Source organism: Kogia breviceps, chromosome 3, assembly GCF_026419965.1.
Source record: "Kogia breviceps isolate mKogBre1 chromosome 3, mKogBre1 haplotype 1, whole genome shotgun sequence".
NCBI lineage: Eukaryota > Metazoa > Chordata > Mammalia > Artiodactyla > Physeteridae > Kogia > Kogia breviceps.
The window spans coordinates 81,300,909-81,323,913 of NC_081312.1; the positions used below are offsets into that span (position 1 = coordinate 81,300,909).

At 40.4% G+C, this 23,005-nt stretch overlaps 1 protein-coding gene across 15 annotated transcripts in view; it reads right to left on the reverse strand.

The window, feature by feature from the left end:
- MEIS2 (Meis homeobox 2) overlaps nucleotides 1-23,005 on the reverse strand; it is a 203,124-nt gene that overhangs the window by 131,582 nt on the left and 48,537 nt on the right. For all 15 annotated transcript variants that reach the window (XM_067028936.1, XM_067028938.1, XM_059056445.2 and 12 more), the window contains one exon: nucleotides 10,043-10,188. In XM_067028936.1, coding sequence (XP_066885037.1) covers nucleotides 10,043-10,188 — 146 coding nt within the window. The remainder of the gene's footprint in view (nucleotides 1-10,042; nucleotides 10,189-23,005) is intronic.

Genomic DNA, 23,005 nt, shown 5'->3' on the forward strand with positions numbered 1-23,005 from the left:
CCCCTTTCTATTTAACTGATTATATATATTTCAAATAAGCAGGGGGGTATTTGGGATAGACATTGATAAGAGAGTATAAGCATGTATGAACCAAAGAGAACTAAATCACACTTTCCTTTAAACTTGCTCTGGGAAAGAAAAAAAAAAAAAAAAAAAGTCCAAACTGTTTTGAAAGGATTCCCAGGCTGGTAACAAAGGTCATATTAAAAACTGATGCCTTTCCACATGGTCATATTTGATTATCACTTAAGTGGTTCACCAGCAAACATAAAAGCATCAGGATTAAGCGATAAGAGTGGTCTTCATCAAAATGCCATCAAGTAATCGGTGGGATTTTGCCACATGGGTCTAAATTTATGGTTTCCTAGAAACTAACGCAAAAACTAAACTGAGCTTATAACTGACTAATAATGATCTCATACAGCCCATGCATTCTTTTCTTGCCACTTTTTTTTTTTTTTAAATTCACTGAGAGGCAGGGTTTAAAACAAGTTTAACAACTCATGAGCTGCCTGCAGGTATCCTGAAACACTGAAATGGAGCCCGTAACTTTTCATATGTCACCAAATTTACAGGGAATAATCCAGCATTCACATATTCTGTTTGATAAAAGCCTTTTTCTTTTTGAAACACTAGTGTAGCACCACCCCCAGTACACTTGGGTTGTTGTTGGCTTATGACAGGGTCACACCAGGTGTCCCAGGGCAAGAAGTAAGCCATTTTACAATTGTAGGATGACCAGAGTTACAGGAGTACCCTTTTCTAAACTATTAGTAATGGAATCACCAGATATTTCCAAGTCAAAATTAATTCTGGAATACTTGTGAGTGTAGGGGAATGATGCAAGAAGTAAATATGTCTAGATAGTTATAATCAGATAACTGAAGTATTAAAATTAAGAGCAGCAGCAAAATTTTGTGCTGGGATTAACAAGGGTAGATCTCCATTATCTGGCTATGTTAGGCAAATCAAGTATCCGTAAATTTGAGGGTCAGGGTGGTTGGTAGAGGGCTGATTAGTGGCTCATGTTAATTTCCTATAATGCTCAGAATAACTAGATAACATTCTCTTCACTTCTTGTCATCACAGGATTCCATAATAATAGTCTCTTGAGTTGTAATTTTTCTTTCTGTGGACAATCAAGTCAGAGTTAACAAATATTCACATTATCTATTATAACCAAGAAGTAAAACTATAGTTTAAGAAAAATTATCTGCCATTATATTGTGATTTGACAACTTATCCACTATTAGATAAAAACAACTTAAATTAGTTCTGGCAGATTTGGGACTTGGCAGTTCAAAATATGAATAGCAAATGTAAAAGCATGAAAATGGCATTACTATTATGTGTTAAGAGGATAATACACCTTTAAAGGGTGCCAGTGATTATTCTGCATACTGTAAACAACCGCTGCCAATCAGCTGAGAAAGTGGTATGCAGCACGTCAATGTAACATGGCAAATTCCATTCACCCAACCTAAGGTTTCCTACCCAAGTCACTATTTCTTAATGGGAGCAGTGGGGCTCGATATCATCTTGCACATCATAATCTGTTTCAAATTGCAAAAAGAGACTACAGCACAGAGAAGATAGGGCATTTCCAGGAGTCCTCTGAAATCTGTGCAGTAACAGTCGCTAAAATCAAAATGAATCCTGAATGTTAAGGGTCACTTTATGACCCTATCCTGCAGCAAAGCTGAAGGACAGCGAGTGTTCTCATAACCGAGTCAAAGTGGACTTTAAGTCCCCACAGCTCCACGTCTCCACAGAATACACTTGCAAACTGTAGTCATGTGGAATGAAGAAATGGAAATTTTCTCTATGATTTGAATGAATATTCACGGGTTTCACTAAACAGCATTTAATGGCACTCTATTCTTGGAGTTTTTAAACAGCTGAATATTCAGATATGCACACGCCTTCTATTTTCTTTTATTCAAGGGTCCTCAATTCTCCATCTCCTTGAATTCCTTAACGTATTTTTAAACAATTAGAGTGATATTTTATGAAATTGGGTGCTAAACTTTGAGCTAATAATTATTTTAGTTTCTTTCTGATGGTAATTTAATAAGCATTTCATTCTCCAATCTTCTCCCTCAGCTACTTATTTTTTAAAATGTGTCCGTCATCTCGTAGCTCATAATCTGGGACTTAATTTTCTAAGTCTATCTCAGATGAGATCCATGGGATTGTCTGATATACTTTTGAAATGTTCTGACCAGATGTGTTTGCATTGAGGAGACCATACATCTCATCACCTCCACAAAAGGCCACTGCTGCTGCCACTGGACTGGGGACTTTACCTCAAAGTCATTCAGAATGTGGACAAAGGCTGCTGAGTCCCAAACACAGCAGGCTTTCACATGCAGAACCCCTCATAATCCAATTCTAAATACCAAATCGGGACTGCAAGTAAAAGGTTATGACACAGCAGCATGCATTTTTTTTCCCCTCAAGAGAGACAAAGTAAATTTAGTTGCAATTTCATTTCTTCTAGAGGAGTTTCTAGGATTCAACATAACATTAAATTTTTGGCCTGTCTCTTTAATTTGAGAAATTGTAAAAACGACGACAGATGGCACACAGAATTGACTTATGTCCTCTATTCTTTACTGAAGAAGGGAGTGCATGGAAACTTTGATAAAGGCAGAAGCTACAGTATGCAGGTCGCTATTAAAATTATCTAGTGGCTCGTTGGACAGCTAGGATCAGAACGTTCAGGCTTTCTTTTTTAGACATTCTTGAAAACCAACACTGTTGTAGGTTGCCAGGGATGATCACAGCCCCGACGTTCAGTACCCTCCTGTCCCAATAAGAACAGGACGGATGTGCCATTAGCTCCAAACCTCGGCAACCTCTGAAATTACCACTCTTCCCACCCCAATCTCCAGCCCCCACCCCTCAAAATCATTATGAAATAGGAAGAACACTCAAGCTTACAGTTAATTGGAAACATTGCAAGAAAAGAGGAATGCTTAGGACAGCATGTCCACGGGAAAATAAATCACCCAGCATTGTTATATAATGCATTGTGACATCATTTCCTAAAATTAAACAGAGATGACACCAATTCAGCCGATCTCTAGTATAAGGTTCCATTCAAATAATTCACAGATGTTTTCTCCTGGCAAGAAGGAAAACAATGCGAAGGCTAAGGCTATGGGCAGCCTCACTTTGCTGCATGTTTGCGGGAGGCTCTTTCTGCTGGTGTTTTTCAGCTGTGTGTTCTGCACAGGCATTTCCACATAAGCATGTCTCAGCCCATGAGCCCCACTCATATTCCGTGCACATCTGTATCCCTGAATATGAGAAAGGCCATCTTTCACTGTGTAAGTAAGGCCAACATTTTATATTTGGGATTAATTTGGCCCTTAGCAAGTAGTTTTAAAGTAGACAGATCTCAGAATCATGAGGGCACTAATTTCCAAGTAGAAATAACTAATGTCCTTGAAATACTGATTCAATTTACCATCCGAGGCCCTTAAAAAGACGTCTAATGATGGAAATTATCACAGTGTCTCCATGGATACCCTTGTGGAAATGGAAAAGTGGAGAAACTGGGGTAGAGGAGAACGAGGCAGGCTGTACTGCATCTCTCACTCGTGGTGATTTCATGAGGTACCAGAGGCCTCAAGCTGCTGGAGTCCCAAGCACACAACCAAAAACCAAAGTACCCGACTTCGTGCAGCACATTACAGTTTACAAACTGACCATATCATCTGGGCCTCGCAGCAACCCAACCAGCTAAGTAGAGCACATATTTACTCTTTTCATTTTGTAGGTCTGGAAATAGGTTCAGAGGTTGAAGAGCTCACCCACGACCACAGAGCTAAAACCTAAGCCTAATTTCACATCCAGTGACCCTTTTTAAAAACCCACACTGTGCTGTCTCTCAGAGAGCCAAGACTCTGGTACTATGAGGAAGCGGGAGACTCTAAATGCTATTCACGTACTGGAACCCTTATGCGGAAGGGGAGGTTGTCTACCAAAAGGAGGCCCCAGCTGAGGCGTTCCTAACCATTTTACAGCCAGTTTCTTTTCTACCTCCCACCCCCATCCCAGAAGGCTCACCAGGATGCTCTGGCTTTCCATGGGCACCAGGACTCTCTAATGCGATCACCTAGCACCTAGCACTGGGCAGCCATCCAATGTTTACATGGCTCTAGAAGGTGGAGGTTAGACTATGTTCTCTCCTGCCGAGGGGCCTTTGGGACTTGTCTGGCAAAGCTAGTCTCTCCATCTCACACAGTCCCAGGAAAGTATGTGATACTTTTGGTTGCCCAGTTCAACTGGTCAAAGTCTCCTGGTAGCTATTCAACTAGATTAAAAGACAAAATCATAGTTACTTTATAGTATGTACTTATTACAAGAGCCAGGCATGGAGCTGAATGCTTTACGTTGTCTCATTTAATGCCTGCAACGTTGGTTCTAAAATTATCCCCATTCTACAGATATGGAATGTTGAGGTCAAGAGACCTCAATGCTCAAGATCAAGAACCTACTGTGTTGCAGATTCCAGGCCCTGTGCTTTTAACCTTGACACTGTGTTGCCTCATTGAGAAAAGAAACTTCTAGATCTATACAAGATGAAGAGAACCAGTTAAAAGGCAAAATGGTCTAGTCTCGCCCCCCCCATTCTCTCTTCTGTGTGTTTGTATGTGTGTGTGTGTGTATACACGTATACAATACAATAAAAAATGTGAGATGACTAGGTTGACTGTCATATGGTCTTGAATTCACTGGAGAAGAAACAAGTTTCTCTACGTAACATGGAGCTGTATTTACTCATAACTTGGGTGCATTGTCTCTGTAGGACAATATACTTTAAAACACATTTTCATCACTCAAAAGAGACCTTTACAAAATCCCATGAACAAACTCTAATAGGCAAGGAGTGAAACTGGTGAACACCTGAGAGGCACACTTCATTCCACTCCTTTTACCACCAGAGGTATGGAGAGGGGTGAAGCATTTTGCCATGATCAAAGGGCAGAGTTTTTAGAACCTGCATCCAGCAGGCTGCATGATATTATATCACTTTAAAATAAATTTGCTTCTGATTCTGTACACATAGCTTTGAAAGAAGTCCCACATCCACTAAGGGTGCGCTTTATCCCTATGTTTTCAAATCAGAAAATCTTTAGTCAGAAACGGGTATGGGGCTTCCCTGGTGGCGCAGTGGTTGAGAGTCCGCCTGCCGATGCAGGGGACACGGGTTCGCGCCCTGGTCCGGGAAGATCCCACATGCCGGGGAGCGGCTGGGCCCGTGAGCCACGGCCGCTGAGCCTGCGCTCCGCAACGGGAGAGGCCACAACAGTGAGAGGCCCGCGTACCGCAAAAAAAAAAAAAAAAAAAAGAAAGAAAAAGAAAGAAACGGGTATGAGCAAGTGGTGTCTTTGTGTGTGAGCACTTCCTGTTTTCATTCCATGATCAAATATATTCTTTGCAGCACAACTAGGGGAGCTCTTGAAGGTGGCAAGAGAAGTGCCTGAGAAAAGAAGGTGCCTGAGAGCCTAATTGAGCACACTAAGGGCTGCTTGGCGTGGAGGAGTTTTTCATGGTTAAGAATAAACCGTCAGCCAGGGTATTATTTCTTGCTGTTTCTTTCTTTAACTATCTTTGAAGTTAAATAAAAACAGTTGTAATGGCAGGCTTACTTTTATGATATCATAATCTCCATGTGTTAGGGAAAAGAATATACTTCCCTAGGATTTCCCTACGTTTTTCTGCCATTGGGTACTCTCCAGCAAAAGCACATACATTCCAACAGATTCTTTCTCCGATCTTCACTAGATTTCTTAGTCTGAGAAGCCAGGCAGAGCCGTCCACCAGTAGAAGAGGGGGGTAACAGTAACACACGATGCGTTTGCTAGTTGAATTTCTAAAAAATATTTACATGGATTTATTTCCTTAAAATTATTGTGAGCCTTTAAATATTTATATGAATTCATTTCCTTAAAATTATTGTGATGTTTAAAGGACATTTTCGAAATTGGTAGTTAGAAACTACAAACTAATTTAAAGTTTAGCTTCAGACTAAGCAAGTTCAAAGTGCTTGACTCAGACTATGGAAATTCCTCAATTCATCAAAGAGTTTGGTTTTTTGAGGCCACTTTGGATTTAGTTTAAATATTTTCCTCAATATCATCGATTAGCTGTGAGTTTATTACCTTCTCCCCTAAAGCTGGTGGTGCACAGGAATCTGAGAAATTGTTTTAACTGTTACAGTTGTAGTGGAACTTGTTCTTCCAAGAAAACTGAAGGTTAATGATTTTTGTCATATTGAGACTAAGACTTAACAATTGCTACAGTTGGCCTTTGTTGAGGTGAGGTTCTTTTCTCTCTGGGCCTTTTGAGGTATTCAGAATAGGTGACAATAGCTTGCAGTTGAGAACATATGTAGAGAGACCCCTGTGGCTTATTGGGAAAAGTTGCTCCATGCTGGTTGGGTGTTTGGAAAAAAAAAATACAACCAGAGTTCTTTTATGTTCTGCTAGTTAATGAATGCATGAATGTCAAAATGGGCCAATGGCCCATTCAGGGGGCAAAGCCTCAGCAGCCCCCTTCTTTAAGAACACATCCTGAGATGCAAAATACATTTGCTTAACAAATTAAAATAATGAGATAATTCAATTAGCCTCTTTTTTAAAAAAAGAAAGAAAAAAAGGGTACATCAGGGATTATTGTAATACAAGAACAGGTCATACTGCACAAAAGGGAACAAACCAGTTTGAAATAATGTTAAAGAGACTAATAATGAAGGAATGCACATTGAATCATGCACTTGTAAAGAAATTTACATGAAATAATAATTTAGACTACATCCATTTTCAGTGAGCTAGAGCCAACATTTCACTTTGAAAGTTGAAATTAATTAAATGACAGAAAAATATAGTGGGGCATCTCTATTTCCAAGGACTTCCTCACGCCTGTTAGTGCATGTAAGAAAAGGGGTCTAAATTAACATGTCGTTAGTTAGGGGTCTCTATTCTTGGTTTCTGTGCTCAGAATTATAGCCAAGTAAATCTTTCAGCTCATTAAAGATTGGGAAGTAAAAGTTTTACAGAACCATCTTCATCAAAGTTACTGAACCTCTTCTCTGCAGTTGGGGTGACGTGGGGATGAAGAGGGAAGACGTTTTCAAAGAAAAAGCCCAGGAGCATTTCCTTCCATACAAGGGAGGTGCAGAAAAGGCTGGGGAGGGGAGCAGAGAGACGGACTGAGAGACAAAGCCAGCGGAGAAAGTAATGAAAGGGGCATGATGTGAAAGAAGGTCATGGGGAGGAGAAAAAGAAAGCACTTAATGGAAAATAAAAAGGAAGGGGGGCATTGAGAGGAGAGGATGACCAGGAGTTTGGGACACAGAGGTGCTCTGACTGTTCTCTGAATGTAACCAACACACATGAGTGTGGGAAAGGAGACTGCAACATGCAGATCTGTTTGAAAAATGGGGGAATGGAAGGTCCAGAGAACTTGACTTAACTGAGGTTCGGGCAGGACACGGGAAAACTGAACTCGAAATGCTGGTTTCCCGACTCCCCGGCTCAGGCTATTTGAGTCTTCTCTCCCCACTCCAAGGACAGGAATTAATTAAAATTTTCAGTTGGACAGAGAATTCTGCACAAAGCCTCACACTTATCTAGATGAAAGCAACCTCGGGGTGGGGAGAAGGTACATAGTACACAGTACCTAGTGTATAGTACAGACACAAGGAGCACCCAGGAATCACTGGCCACACACAATTCCTCGCCCGTGGCCACGGCGCACAGTGGGTTGAATCCAGGACAGGGAGGTGGGAGACAAGACACCAACAGGGCAAGGCAGGAGGTCCAGCAGGGCTCTGGACACTCCGCGGGAGATTCAAGGCACAGACCTGGGCGGTGAAGGAGAGAGTTGGCCTCAAGAGAGAGGTGCAATGTATGTCTTCTCTATTCGGAAAGGTTGGGGGAGCAGGAAAATTTTAAAACCAAGTAAAGCAAACAGCACTTTGCTTCTCCATATTTCCCCCCTTTGGCGCTGAGCATTCTGATGACAGAGGCTGCGAGACTGACACGCAACTGTTAAAGGTGATCGTGATTTTCACAAAGTCACCGTAATGTGGTAGAGAGAGCACAGAGCTGGGGACAAGAAAGGCTTGGGTCCTGGTTGCAGCTGGACCTTGAGCCAATCACTTCCTTTCCTGGGTCTGAGTTTCCTGGTTTGTAAACAAAGCAGCCAAATTCCCTAAGATCCTGCTGTTCTGTGAAAATAAATGGGGATGTTGGCTTGGAAAGCAATCGTTGAAGTCTTGATTTTCAACCAAGGAAGGCCGAGCATGAAGGAAGACAGAGGGAGGAAGCCAGACAGGTGAGCTGCTGGTGGGAGAAGGCGGCATGCCTGCCATCCACTGGCTCCTACCCTGCCTTCCTTACTTGCTACTCTAACCAAACAAACCTTCAGTTAAAAATGAGAAACCCCTCCCCTCACACTCATTGGACTTCCAAATTAAAAACATTTTACAGGTTAGTAAATCTCCAGCTGAGGTGATGTAGCAAAGAACAGCTGTGAAGTAATTTTGATAATGATGAGAATAATAACCACATGGCAAGGTTCAGGGCTTTGCTGTTGCAGCTTCAGTGCTCCTGAATAGATAAAAGTGATTAAATACTCCTGATTATCCCTGACCAATATGTAATGGATTTACAGCCCTTTCAATTAGTCAGTATTTGCTTAGGACTCATTATTTTGTCTTTGGTTAAGTAATCAGCCCAGAGACTGCATGTTCTGTCTAATTCCTCTGAGCCCAGTCAGTGCAGGGCCCTGACCTTTGAAATGGCCATAGCTGCAAGGCAAGAATAACCACTGCCAAGGCAGCCTCGTTGGTTCTCCCAGCTAATCCTGACACCACCAGCCAGATCGATACACCTTAGTTTGCTACTAATGTCCTTACATCAAAATGGCCGATTTAGGAATGTGAATCTACCACATTGCCCCCCACCCCACCTCCCCACCGCTTCTCCTGCCCCGCCCCTTGCCCTTTGTAGCTCTGCTACAAGAGCAGATCAGCTGCTACCGCCATAAATAAAAGTGGAACCTTGTGCTGGACCCATGACACTGTAACTAATGTCATTCAGCATGGCAACCCACAAGTTGGATAATCAACGACCTTCAGCTTTCAATGTGCTACTCTATTTTTAAGCATTAGCCTAAATAGAATGGCCTGAAAACAATCTCATAGCAAGAGACAGCCTCTGACATCTTCACCATTTTCCCAGAATTTCCAAATGAACAGTAAAATATGAGTGCCTAGTTCCTCTGTAAAAATATATTGTAATGTTTTTGTCATGAGGGTCTTAGAGTCAATGGTATGTAGAAAATGATGCATAAAACCGACTGCAAACAGGAAGATAAACTGTTACTTTAAAAATGTTGCACATAGTTGATCTTTTCCCACAAGTGAACAGGATCGGCTTATAAGATAATGGACTTGAACCGCTAAAAACGAATCTTTAATCTCTACCTTAGAAACAAAGGCGTTATAGCACCTATAACCCTTCTGCGTTTGTCATATAAACATGTGACATGTTTGCAAGCTGCTTCAGCAATTAGAGTTGCCCCTGGTACCATGAGCTTGGACATGCATGTGGCAAAGTGCTTTTTTTTGCCTGCTAGAGGAGATGGCTTTCGTTACGAGTGTAATTGGCTACGTTTATGGATTCATGAGCTTCTTACAGCTGTTTTCCCTTGGTTGCAGCTGCATTATCTGAAGTTGCTCTCATACCTTTTAGCATAAATAACACATTTACTTATATATACTGTTTAGGGCCCTAGACCATTTTTAATAAGGTCCATTCCTGACCTATGGAAACAAAAACTCCTCCTTTCTTCAGGGTACTCTTTGGGTGGTGAGAGTCAGTTAAACCTTAACTACTCTGTTAACCATCAGATTTCGAGAAAGGGAAAACAGGCACTGTTTTCAAAAAAATCTGTATGAGCCCATCTAACTTGCTAGGAGAAGGCAAAACAACAAAACTTATTTTTCTCTTTCATCTTGACTTACTGTGAGATGCTGGAAGAGCCATGCTCTCATGATATTTGTTGCTACTTTGGGGAAAATGCCTCTTTTCTTCTGGCGTTTTTTGTCCTTGTCTGGATCATCATCGTCACCTGTGCCAGGTGAGGCTACACTGTTGTCTAAACCATCCCCTAGTAGAAAGAAATGAAAATACATTAGAGAAAACACAGAAAGGGTGCCAACAACAACGAGCAGCTAATGACAAGCTCAGCTAAGTTTGTTGAAAGAAATCCATTAAGCGGGTATATTCTCTTTCATTAAAGTATAATTGGAGACACAAATATGTAAAAGACAAAATTAAACCAGACCTCTTCAAATGTTAATTTTGTGTGTCTCACACTCGCCCATATCATTAATTCAATTCTAATTGTGCTCTTGACACAGTGCAGTAGCTCTTTGTCAATTATGGAATCCAGTGTGGGAAAACCGCCATCAGAAAACCCATTCAGTGAAAATGCATCCCATGTGCAGAGTGAACACATACTGTAGGGTAATCAAGTTAAATGTTCTGTAGTCTATATATTCTAGGCTGCCTGCATAGGTGACAGTAACTGTGTCACTGTTCATTGCACATAACACACTGCCTGCTCAGCCCCTCCTAGAACTGTCACCTCCTAAGCACGCACATTCACACACTCCTCAGATGACCCTGGACTCAGCATCCGCATGACATGAAAACTTTTAGCTCTCTGCACCACTGATCATTATCATTAAAAAAAAAAAAAAAAAAAAGATGCACATCAAGGTAGGGTGCTCACTTAATCAGAAGTTTCTATCAACATCTTTCTCTTCTGTGCTTTTTCTCTGGCATTAATTGTGCATTAGCAAAAATCATTTACTTTTAACAGTCATAGTTATTTTTTCTTGCCCTCCAGCAAAAATGCCTTGAAAGCCTGCCTGGAGGGCATCTAAATTATGTATCTGAAAAACTCTTCTGGCAAGGCATTGCAGGACCCCTACTTTCTTAAAATTCATACGAGCACGTCTTCCTGTTTTTGGGAAGGCATCAATCAAGAGGAGCAATATATGCCATATCCCTACATTAATATTTGAACTAATAACTTTAAAAAAAGGAAAGAAACAAGATCCGACTTGTGGCATAATCAAATGCAAAATAAATGAAGAATACGGGGACAGCACTGGGGCTTTATAGATGGCTGTGTTTTCCTTGCACATCATTAGCCTGGAGCCACACGAAAGAGGAAAACAGAGAAGTGGAGAGTTTATGCTCCCTGCTGGTGTTTAAGAAGCCAGGGTCCTGGAAGGACATCTGGGAATTGCGCTGAGATGGGGGTTTTTGTAATTTAAGAATAGACATTCATTAGCAGTAAATGCCATAAATCCCATGCTAAGTAAAAACCTTGTCCAAGAAAGCCTAAAACAATAAACTCTGTGCTCAATGTAGCCAGAGCTAGACGCTCCGCAGCTTCCCAGGGAAATGCTATAGATCGACCGCTCATTCCCAGACCAGCTTCCTCCTCCCGGATTGGGCCACATGGGATATCCTGCCACAGGCCCCTCGCCTCCTAACCTGTCCCGTCTGCTTGGTGGGCTTCCCTGTACCTGTTCTTTTCCTTTCGCACCACGAAAACCCTCAACCTTCTTTGGCCAGAGAAGCAGAAAAGCCACAGCAAAGAGCTGGCAGATTAATTTTATTGACATTTCCATTTTCACTGCAATGCGATACCCTCCATCACATGGAAGAGATGACCCTCACTATTTACAGACTGACAGGCCACTTCATTACAACCACCCTGCCCCAAGGCAAAGCAGCTCCCTTCCATCTGCCCAAACACTAGAGCATGACCCCGAAGTTGCTGTTCTCTTTTTCTTTGCCGTCTGTTATGATTTAAAAAAAAAAAAAAGAAAAAGTGAGTGGAAAGGACCCCAAGTAGTCAAAGAACTAATCAGAGTACAGGGAAACAAAGGCATTTGACTTTTGAATACTGGTTAGATGGAGTCTAGTCTTCATCTGTCTACCCTCCCTACACAACCATGTACACGAGGGGGTCACTTGCACAAGGACACACACACACGCACACACTCACACACACACGAGCTCAAGCAGGGACATGCATACACGCTTTCCACCATGCCAAGGAACTGCTGCAAGGCAAATTCTCACCCACACTAATGGCTTCTGACTGCTCCTTGGCAACCCTAGCATTTTAACCTGGGTGGATATGCTCTCCAAAATACAGACACTGAAGCGATCTCATCAGCTGTTCCTGTGACACAGATGGAGAGTGGCTATTAGGAGCCAGGCAGTGGGCCTTGGGGATCTGAGGTGCTGTTCTATAGCCTGAGGCGATTTTGAAAAGCAGTACCCGGAGATGAGGGAAAAAAACCCCACACTGCAAGTGCAAGTTTGAAGTCAGTCTGTCTGTCGACCTACCACGGATAAAGATATCTTTGTCTCTGGATGGAAAAATCTATGTGGGCTATCTGGATGTACATTTCAGATAATGTATGTATGGAATGGCTCTTCCTTCAATGTCTTCCAAATATAAAAACACACACTGTAAACAATGCCTGTGTGTGTATATTTCTTCCTAAGCACATATGGTTTCTGTGTATATGTTTAAGCTGAAATTGTCAGGATTTTGTTAAAAATCTCATTTAGCTTTTTTTGATAGATTTCTTGAATATACTTATTTTTAAAGGTTAACGGCTTAATTGAAGGAAGTTCAAGAAAAAAAGGCATTTGCCTTTTTAACCCAATCAATGACCTTAAAAATGAGAGACAGGGTTTCCACAGTACATTTTCTGTTGCTTAAAAGCAAAGAGGGCTGGTAACACCTTCAAACTATATGATTCACTATATTTAGCTCAAGAAAAAAAAAATATAGCTGGATTGAGCATCCTTTGATGACTGACTTAAACTGGAGAAGACAGGAGCATTACATACATTTTAATATAAAGCGGTCCGTTTTATATAAATGTATATAAACGTTGTAAAATATTTGAATTTGGATCCAGTGTGACAAATAATTGTAAAGAAAAATGCACCTATTTTTATAATAACCGGATACTAGACATTAGATTTTTAAATTAATATTAGTGTTTATACCTCTATAAAGATAGGAATTTTCTTCTCCAAACACACAATAAATTTGTTTTTTCCTCCAATGGATTGTGAACCAAGCACAGAGGACTAACAACAGCAATTTTTCTTTTAAAAGAAAAAATTTTTAAAGGCAACTGTGTGATTTGCAACCTAAAACAAAACCGTGCAGATGATACTAAAGTAATCCTTAAAACGGACATTGTTTCCTTGTTTTAGGGCTGAGTTGGCAATCCTTGGCATCTGTGCCAAATGAGTTTCTGTGCTGAAAATGGTGTGTATACGGGCACAGATGCACGTGTCAGAGGAGGAAAAGGAGATAATGGCATGTATCTAAGCATCTGAAGTTAGGACTCAGAAGTGTGGGATCCATGGTGTGGGCAGGAACTGTGTCTTGTTTATCTTTTTATCCTGAGAGCACACCTTCATGTCTGAGCCAGAGTAGACAACCAGTGATGGTCTGCTGCATGAGTAAAGGGCTAAACTTATCAATGAGTTTATTCAAGGGCCCTCCCGTCTCTTTGATAATCCCAGACTTGGGCGACTGCACTCTTCATGGTCCCGAAGGGGCTGGGTGGGCTGCCCGAGTGCAGGTAGTCACTTCCAAACATGCCAGGAACGGCACTTCTTTGAAGAACTCAGTGCCCATTAGAGCCTTTTTAAAGGGCTGACCCAAGGCCATTCCACCGGCATTGCCACCTCTGATGGGGAAAAACTAAATAAAGAACTACTGGGCATGCTTCTTTTAAAAGGTTGCTAATCCCTTGACTAAAGGCACAGTCTAAGTTTGGGGCAAAGATACTCAAAATAGCTGCGTGTTACTGAACGCACTGTGTGTGACCATGGAAAGAAATACTCAAGGCCTGTGGATAGATACCTTTGAAGTGGACTAAATTATCAGGGGAGATTGTTAAAAACACAGGTCCCCAGGCCTTATCCCAGACTTACTAAATCAAAATATCCTGGGGCAGGGACAAAGAATTTGTATTTTTAACAAGTTCCTTGGGTTTGGTTACACAATCAGCCTAGCACTGGTTCTTAAACTGGCTTTTGGAAGCCACCGAACTAGATGACCTTCTAATTTGAGATAAGATGCAACCTCAAGAACAGGTGAATAGTTAAAATTCTATTCTACTGCCACAAATGGGGTTAGTGGTCACGGTGAGAAACTACAATCTGGCCAGGGCCTTATTCACTGTGCGAAAGCCGTGGTGCTCTCCATCACAGGTACTGGCCAACACAAGGTAGCCCCACCTTATCTTCTGATGGTGAGGGTTAAACAGGAAGAAAGAAGCTGTAGAACACTGGCTCTCAGAATACGGACCAGCGCCATTAGCAGTGGCAAAGAAATTGCCAGAAATGCAAATTCTGGGACCTACCCCAGACCCACTGTATCCGAACCTCCAGGGATGGGGCCAGACAATTGTCTGAGGGTTACTAAGCACTCCAGGTGATACTGATGACACTCAAGTTTGCGAAGCACTGTTGGAGGGCACAGAGAATATCCCTTTAGCCCACTACCCCGGGTGGTGGTTGTCTAAAGGCCTGAATCTAATCTCTGGGTCCTCCACCTGTTTCAAGACTCTGAGGTATTTTGAGAGCATCTCCAGCTGGATTTACACCCATGCTCTGGAGGAGGAGGTCACAGATGCTTTCCATAGCTGAGCACACTATGCTCAGAACAGGCCACTGCCAGGGGAAGCAGCCCCAGTCTACACCTACCTAGAAGAGCAATACTGAGGGAGTCTAGTTGCAAGGAAGTTAATCCTGGGATACCATGGGTATCCAGGTGTAGGCAAAATCCATTTCTGTAGCTATGTAGCCAGTGAATCAAGGAAAGATATGGGCACATAATGAGAGGATCCTCAGATGATTCTAAGCAGAAATTCCCAATCCATACAGTTCTGGGCCATAAAAACTGCCCAGGCAAAAGGACACCACTTCCTTTCATCAGCATATTGTCTTAACCCTATTTAGCCAAAAATCTGTCCATATTTTAGACATCAACTGCTCAGCTTGGAATAAAGAAACGATACAAACAGTGGTGATGTGCTACGATGAGTCCAATACCACTGGGATGTGGCCTTCTGCCCTATCAGAAATATAGGGCAAGTGCAACAGCCAAGAGGGTCCTAGTCCATTTTTTTCTTCCTATTCCACCTCCCTACCTCCCCGGAAAAACAGCCCCGACATTTATCAGTGAAGAAACTGAGGCCAAGAGGTTAAATCGTTGCCTAAGAGTCCACAGCTACATGTGATCAAGGATAAACCAGAGTCCAGGTAACTCCAAGTCCAATGTTACTACCACTGGTGTTCTCACATATTGTAAGTTATTTTTCACTTTTCAAAGCATTACCTCATTTGAACTCTGTTATCAAACCAGGCTTGATCCTACAGGTAAAGATCTAAGTGCAGAGGAGAGATTAGATCTAGGGCCCAGGGGCTGGGACTGAGCTAGAACTGGTCCAGGCTGGTCCAGGTTCAAACAGAAATGTGCAAACTTTTCTCTCACAACAAGTAAGCCAGTGTCTGTACAGTCTTTAGATATATTCATTACAGCAAGAGTCTTTAAGACTCGGAATTTTTATAATGGGTTTATTGTGGTCCAAGTGGGGCCCCTTATATGGACAGCACCAGACTGACCTTCAGAGCCCAGAGATGCTGCAAATATTTGAGCATCTACTGTCCATACAGTCAGGATCTCAAGGCTGTGATGTCATCACTGTGCAGTACTATGAACTACTTCACGGAGCTGTAACTAAAGTGATGTATTCCCTGCCTTAAAGTCACTTTTTAAAGATAGAATAAGGCTTCTGTGGCATTTGGCACCCTGTCAAATCACAAACATCTGAAAGTAACCTCTCAGTATTGTACTTTCAGAGAAATATTAGGACAAATGAATACATGTTTTGGTTAATAGCATTTGTACTTCTTTTGAGTAAGTCGGTGGCACATTATTTAATCCTCACTTCTCCCAGTTTTGGACAAAGTTTAATAGTTAAATACGTTCATATAAAATATATACTGTAAAAAACAGTGATATCTCACCTGAAAGAACATGGCTTTTTTTTCCCTTCTCTTTTTTGATAAATAGAAACTCACTATATTTATTATCATTTTTATTTTGGGCAATGTAAATTCACTAATTTCAGACACACACACGTATCTTCCAACCTACTTCCAGAACTTAGGTGTATTCATGAATATATAGATATTTATATGTCTGATTATAAACTTTAAGTATATAAATTATATTGTTACCTTTTTCAAAGAAGTCACTAATTTGTCCATAAGTATCCAAATATATTTGTAGATGAACTGCACATTTTTGCCTACAGTCATATATACATACACATATATATACATATACGAGTTTATAGAATTCTTAAATGTTAGTGTTTAATGTTCAATAGCGTAGTCCCTTTTCTACACCATTTCTGTCTCACTAGAATACAGGATCCTCCTCTTCCTTATCAATACTGTTGTCACTTTCATTATCCTCAATATCACAAGTAACTTTCACTGGACACTTGTAATGTTCCAGTCCTCAATCTTCACAACAAATGAATGAAATAACTACTATTATCAATTCTATTTTATATATAAAGAAAACTGAGACTCAAAAGAATTAAGTAACTTGTCAAAGGTCACACAGTCAGGAAGTGGCAGAGAGGTGCTTGTCCTGTAAAGCCCATGCTCACAACCTCTATCCTCTCCCTTAGGCTGCCAGGAAAACAAGAAGAGGTGAAAAGTGAAGCTAGATTCTGGGTTAGCCCTCACTGCTCAAGAAACAAACCCCAAGAGTGAGGCATATACTGACATTCATGAACTAAAGAGACAGTGGGTGACAGCACACTTAAAAGTAACTATGAACCAAGAAACAAACAGATGCATATTTTTACAGTTATGTCCATTATCTGCAGGAGTATTATTGTTCCCTGTAGACCTAAAGTTCAAATTAAATATGATTTTGAAATAGGAGTATCTGTTCAAGAACTTTTCTGAGCCAAGGGATCTTTCAAAATTCCATGCCTTTAGCCCTGTGCCCTTGGCCAAAAATGCGCTTTGTCTTCATTTTTTTAATCCTTCCCATTCTTTTTTGCCCAGGCAAACTCCTATTCAAATTTCAAAACCCAATGAAAAAGGAACCTCCTTTGTAAAGCTTTCTCTATTTCCCGTTAACAGAGCTGGTATACTATGCTTTTGATTTCTTCAGCAGTTTGTTCCTTTCCTCTGCTATATTTACTTTTCTGTTTTGCAATGTATCTGTCTACTAATTTGTCTGTCCTGCTTGACTGTGAGCTTCTTCAAGGCAGGGGCCCTGATTCCCAAGCCCTGACACAGAGTAAACAGTCAAATGTTAGTGGGATGGACAAATTGGCAGCAAGAGCCTTGAGACATATTATTAGGCCCCTATGAGAATGTAACTTGCTTTGAAGAAGGTCCATGAAGGGAGTCCTTGGCTCTGGTAAGCCAGCCACCCAGCCTCGGGCTCCCTCACACCACTCTTCCTACTCTAGTGGAACTGGGTGTATCATGCCCAGTGTTTTACTGCTCAGGAAGGCATGGCCCTCCTCAGAGATGATCCTTACATGTCTGGGACACGTGTCATATATTGTTTTTTTTGAAAACGGTGCTCCATTCCTCAAACCTGCCCAAATCCAATGGGGAAGAGAGACTCCTGGGATACAGTGGCTGCCCCTTGCCCAGGCTGTTTGGGTTACTCGGAGCATTACAGTTAAAAAATGAAGTATCCTGGGCTTCCCTGGTGGCGCAGTGGTTGAGAATCCGCCTGCCGATGCAGGGGACACGGGTTCGTGCCCCGGTCTGGGAAGATCCCACATGCTGCGGAGCGGCTGGGCCCGTGAGCCATGGCCACTGAGCCTGTGCATCCGGAGCCTGCGCTCCGCAAAGGGAGAGGCCACAACAGTGAGAGGCCCGTGTACCACAAAAAAAAAAAAAAAAAAAAAAAAAATGAAGTATCCTGTAGCCATGGAACTGCAACACAAAGCTCTTAGGAAACTCATTTTCTGTCATCATTCTTTATGCTTTTTTCCCTTTAATATGGTACTTTGAAAACAGGATTAAAATGTACTGAGTCAAAAGATATTTTCTTTCAGGGACTACCTTCCAGGAGTTTAACATAGGACATCCCACTGAGAAATCTGAATCAGGGTTTTCAATGAGGCAAAAAAGAAGGAAGAAGGAGAAGAAGTAAAAGTAGAAATAGAAGAAGCAGCTGCCTTTGCCCAGTTCTATGTTAGATTCTAGCCTTACAAAGCTTGCTTTTCAAGAACCATCCTCGGAGTAAATCTGCAATTTACCTTTTTCACATCAGATGAGGTTGGGGGGAGGGGGCAGCTACAGACCCAGAAATGTGGGGAGGGCAAGGGGAGAGAGGTGGGGTGAGGGGCCAGCAGTGAGACCTGCTAATTACTGATCTCTTTTACTCTCCTGCTGTGCTTAACTGTCTGGACACGTTAAAGTGAAATTTTTCTGTGATTTTTCAAGTGACTGGTTCATGGCCCACTAGCATGGAGGAAAGCAGGAGAGGTGAAATGCTTTCGTTTACATGCAACATTTACTAACTGTGTGGGTTTTCCGACATTAAAAGAGAGGACAGTGACCCAGGCCACCTTTTTCACACTCAAAAGAGCACTGAAAAAACAAGTCTTCATCGGCTTACCTCAGGCTTCCCTGGTCCTGAACACCCTCCCCCCGGGGTATGAGCAAAAAGGGAAAAAAAGAGGGGATTTTAAGCTCCTTTCTCTTCAACTTTTCAGGCTGTATAAGCAGCATTTAGCAAATTCAGCCCCAAATGGCTCCAAATGCTCAGAGCTGTAGGGGCTCATTCTTTGTTCTCCTCCCTCTATTTACACAGGATTTACGCAGGCTCTCCACTGAAGAGACCGAAAGCACTTCCATTCTCACTGGCTCGGCTGGACTGTGGTCCTGGCCGCTGGCCCGGCCTGCGCTGGGGGATTTCTGCCACCTGGAGAAGGCAACAAACTGCGCCCTAACTCAGTGATCCCGAGACAACCTGGCCCGGTGCAGGCCGCTGCAAAGCTCAGGCCGGAGAAGATGAGCTAACCTTCCAGAGGAGACCCGAAAACCCAGCCAAGGCTGTGCAAGTAAACGTGTGTCCAGAGACAAATAACATGCACTTTAAAATATGCAGCTATATGATAGAATGGAAAGTGGTGGGTGAAAAAAAAAATTCAGACTGCAGCTTGGATGAAAACCACTTCACCCACTGGTTGGAAAAATAAAGTGTAAAAACAGACAGATGGACACATATGTAAATGTGGCAGTGTTTTAGGCTTTAGCTGGCAACGTGAGCGTCGTAGTATAGTTTTGCACGCCTGTATTTTCCATATCATGTTGAATCCTGTTAACTGTTGAACAGAAACATCCTCATACTGGTCCTTGACCAAATCAGTCCCCTCAATTTACCCGTCAGGAGCCATAAAATGGCTTTGTTTATTGACTGGAACCCTCTAATCCTTTATAGCAGAAGTGAACAAGAAAGCTTCCAAACTCTTAGCCTGTGCTTCCCTGAAGCTGGTTACTCTCATCTGAAATGTATATGTATTTCTAATTTATGCTTCACTTAAGTTGATTTCTCTCATTGAAATATACATATATTTCATAATTTATATATAGAGATAAAATTTCACTTGAAAAAAATTTTTAATTGAAGAATAGTTGATTTACAATGTTGTGTTAATTTCTGCTGTACAGCAAAGTGATTCAGTTATACATATATACACATTCTTTTTCATATTCTTTTCCTTTATGCTTTATCACAGGATACTGATTACAGTTCCCTGTGCTATATAGTAGGACCTTGTTGTTTATCCATTCTATATATACTAGTGAAAATTTTTAAATATTTCAATAAAGGATATCTATTCCCCTAGCCTCCCACAGAATTCTCTAAAGGATATTGACTGAATCCAGTAGAAAAGTAAATTCCTTTTCCTTTATAATTCAGCAGATTGCCTAATCTCTGTAGTAGAGGATAATAGAATGTACTTGTTCCTCAGTTACCTGATAAGCACCTATAAAAGTACAGAGTAGGTTCCGAAGTTATTCACAGGACATCATAATAAAGCTCTTCTGGGCACTCTAATGATTCATTTTTAGTGATCTCTCAAATGCCCTTTCCACAGTTAACACTCAGATTTTATTAAGGTGGAAAGCATGGACAAATGTCCACTCAAGTCCCAGCTCTCAAATTTGACTCTCCTTGCATTACACTACCTACAGCTAAAGCTTTTTTAATGTTCCGTTTGCCTCCCCAGAGTGGCATTTCAGCTAACAGAGTTCACAATCTTTCAGCCCTAAACACAGAAGGCTGCTATCTTCAAGTCATCCTAGGAATGTGCCAGATACCATCATCTCTCTCCTGCAATACAAAGAACCAGAAAGAGAGAGAGACCAAGAGAAGACCAAGCTGATCAAGTTACCAACAGCCCAGAATGCCCCTCTCAGAAGGTTAATCTTTGAACCAGTAAATGTTATAATTAGGAGCCTTGAAGTTGGACTGAGGCTGGTCATTGAAAGAAAGACCCTAAAAGAGAAAGTATGAATGGAACACATCTCTTTCACCTAATGGTTTGACACAAGGGTCATGATTTTTATGGGAAATTATACAAAAATGAGTTGTTATGATGTTTGAGTCTCTTTCCCACATCTCCTATAAAAGAAAAAAGGTGGTTGGGGAGAGATGACTTCTCAATTTCAGTTAGCTATGTTTCAGTACAAATTGTGAAAATTATGCAAATAACAATTTTGGCACCTTTGCTAGAGGAAAACATTATTAAATTATGCTCTAAGTATTTTGTCTGCTTTAGTAATTACTCTCATGTAACTGTAAATATAAATAGCTGTTATTCTGTTTAAATTTTTAATCATGCAAAATATTGTCACACAAAAGTCCTTCTGTTGCAGTCTAACTGGGATTTTCTTTTTTAAAATATCCATATTTAACTGAAGTGGACTATTTTTAGCATTGTAAAGTGTTTTAGTAAAGATAGCTGGCTAACATCTCCAAATCAACAGGTCTTTCAAGGAAAGATATGGCCTTTATATTTGCAAAAAGAATTTCCTACAAAAGACCAACTGTATTTTTAACATTTTATATGAAATTAGAATACAATTAGTCTGCTTCCAAGAATGTATTAATTATATTAAATCTGTATGTTCAGTATGTAACAGTAACGATGTTCTCATTTTATTGTCAACTATAGGATTTTATATCTTACTATCTCTCTTAGCATACTTTAATATTAAATGAAACATTAAATATCAACCAATAATAAAATTCATTAGGGGGAATAACGAAAAAGCAAAGTTCTATCTGTAGCAGAAATTATTTCATTCAATTTTTAGGATCCTTACTTCATTATCTTATTTGCTATCTAAAACAAAAGTAGGGACAATACATTTTTATAATATCAGTTGATCAGTCTGAATTCTTAATATGGTATTTCTCTGTGAATTTATATCAGTAGATACCATTTCAAATAGCAGAATAACAACAACAAAAAAGACTTTTTGAATATTTCTTCCACTTTCTCAATTACTGTAAAATGAAAACAATAGAATATTTTAATGAAAGTACAACTTTGTAACTGACACTGTTAAATAATTTCAAAAAAAAATCCTTTAACTTTAAACAAAAGCTAGCCATCTCTGTGATAATAATAATGCTTACTAAGACAACAGATTGGACTATCTATCAACATTCCCTTTGGAAAGTTTTCTACATATAGAAAAAAGAACAATAGTACCTGTGAAGTTGATAACTGGTTTTAGGTGAATATTTTTAAACTGTTAACATACCATAAGTGGAATATGTGTGTTATTTATTAGAACATTATATTTTGTACATTTTTCAAAGAACACTTTCACACAACAGAGTTTCCTAATAAAACTTTGGGGTTTTGTTTAACAAGCTTATAAGCTAAATTGCTAACATTTAAAAAGTAACTACTGTGCATTTAGGTATTCTACTTATTATGATTGTTTTAAATAAATCTACTATGATTTGAGAACAAGCAGGTATATTTTTATAATGTAATGTAAATAGATATCCACAACATACATGTGATAGTCCTATGGGGAAACATAATGTGACTGCTTAGTAAGAATAATCTAAGATAGAGTAAATTGACTATTCTTCATATAGCCTATGGACTGAAAAAACACAGACACGAGGCCCTTTAAAAGTACACTTAAAATGGAGAATGACTGCTAACGAGTATATAATCTTTGGGGGTGATGAAAATATTCTAAGATTGATCATGGTGACGGTTGCACAACTGTGAATATACTAAAAACCAACGAATTGTACACTTTAAATGGGTGAATCATATACTGTGTGAACTGTATCTCAATAAAGCCATTATATTTTTTTAATGAATATATTTTGCTTCCTTATTCAAAACAGCATGCTGGACAAAGTATAAAAGTCTAGTAGCTGAGTTTAAAGGTATCCATAATCTTTTCTGAATTGCTTCAAAACAATGTGATTTCTAGGCCACTTAAAAATGGCATCTTAGCACCTTGCATATGGACAGACATATGTACTCAAAAACATTTGGGATGGATTTTATACTGTTTAGTTTACAAAGATACGCATTGATGGAAAGTAGACTGACCTTAATATGGTAATGAATTTAATCCTTCTCCACCCTCAATCCTATTGATTATAGCAGAACACTAGTCCAAATTATTTACCTCTTTCAAGGCTTACTTTAGCTACCAGAATATCTCCAGAAGACTTACACATACACACACACATACACACACACACACACACACACACACACCTACATTTCTTCTACATAAGCTTCTTCAAGTCAGGCACCATATCTTTT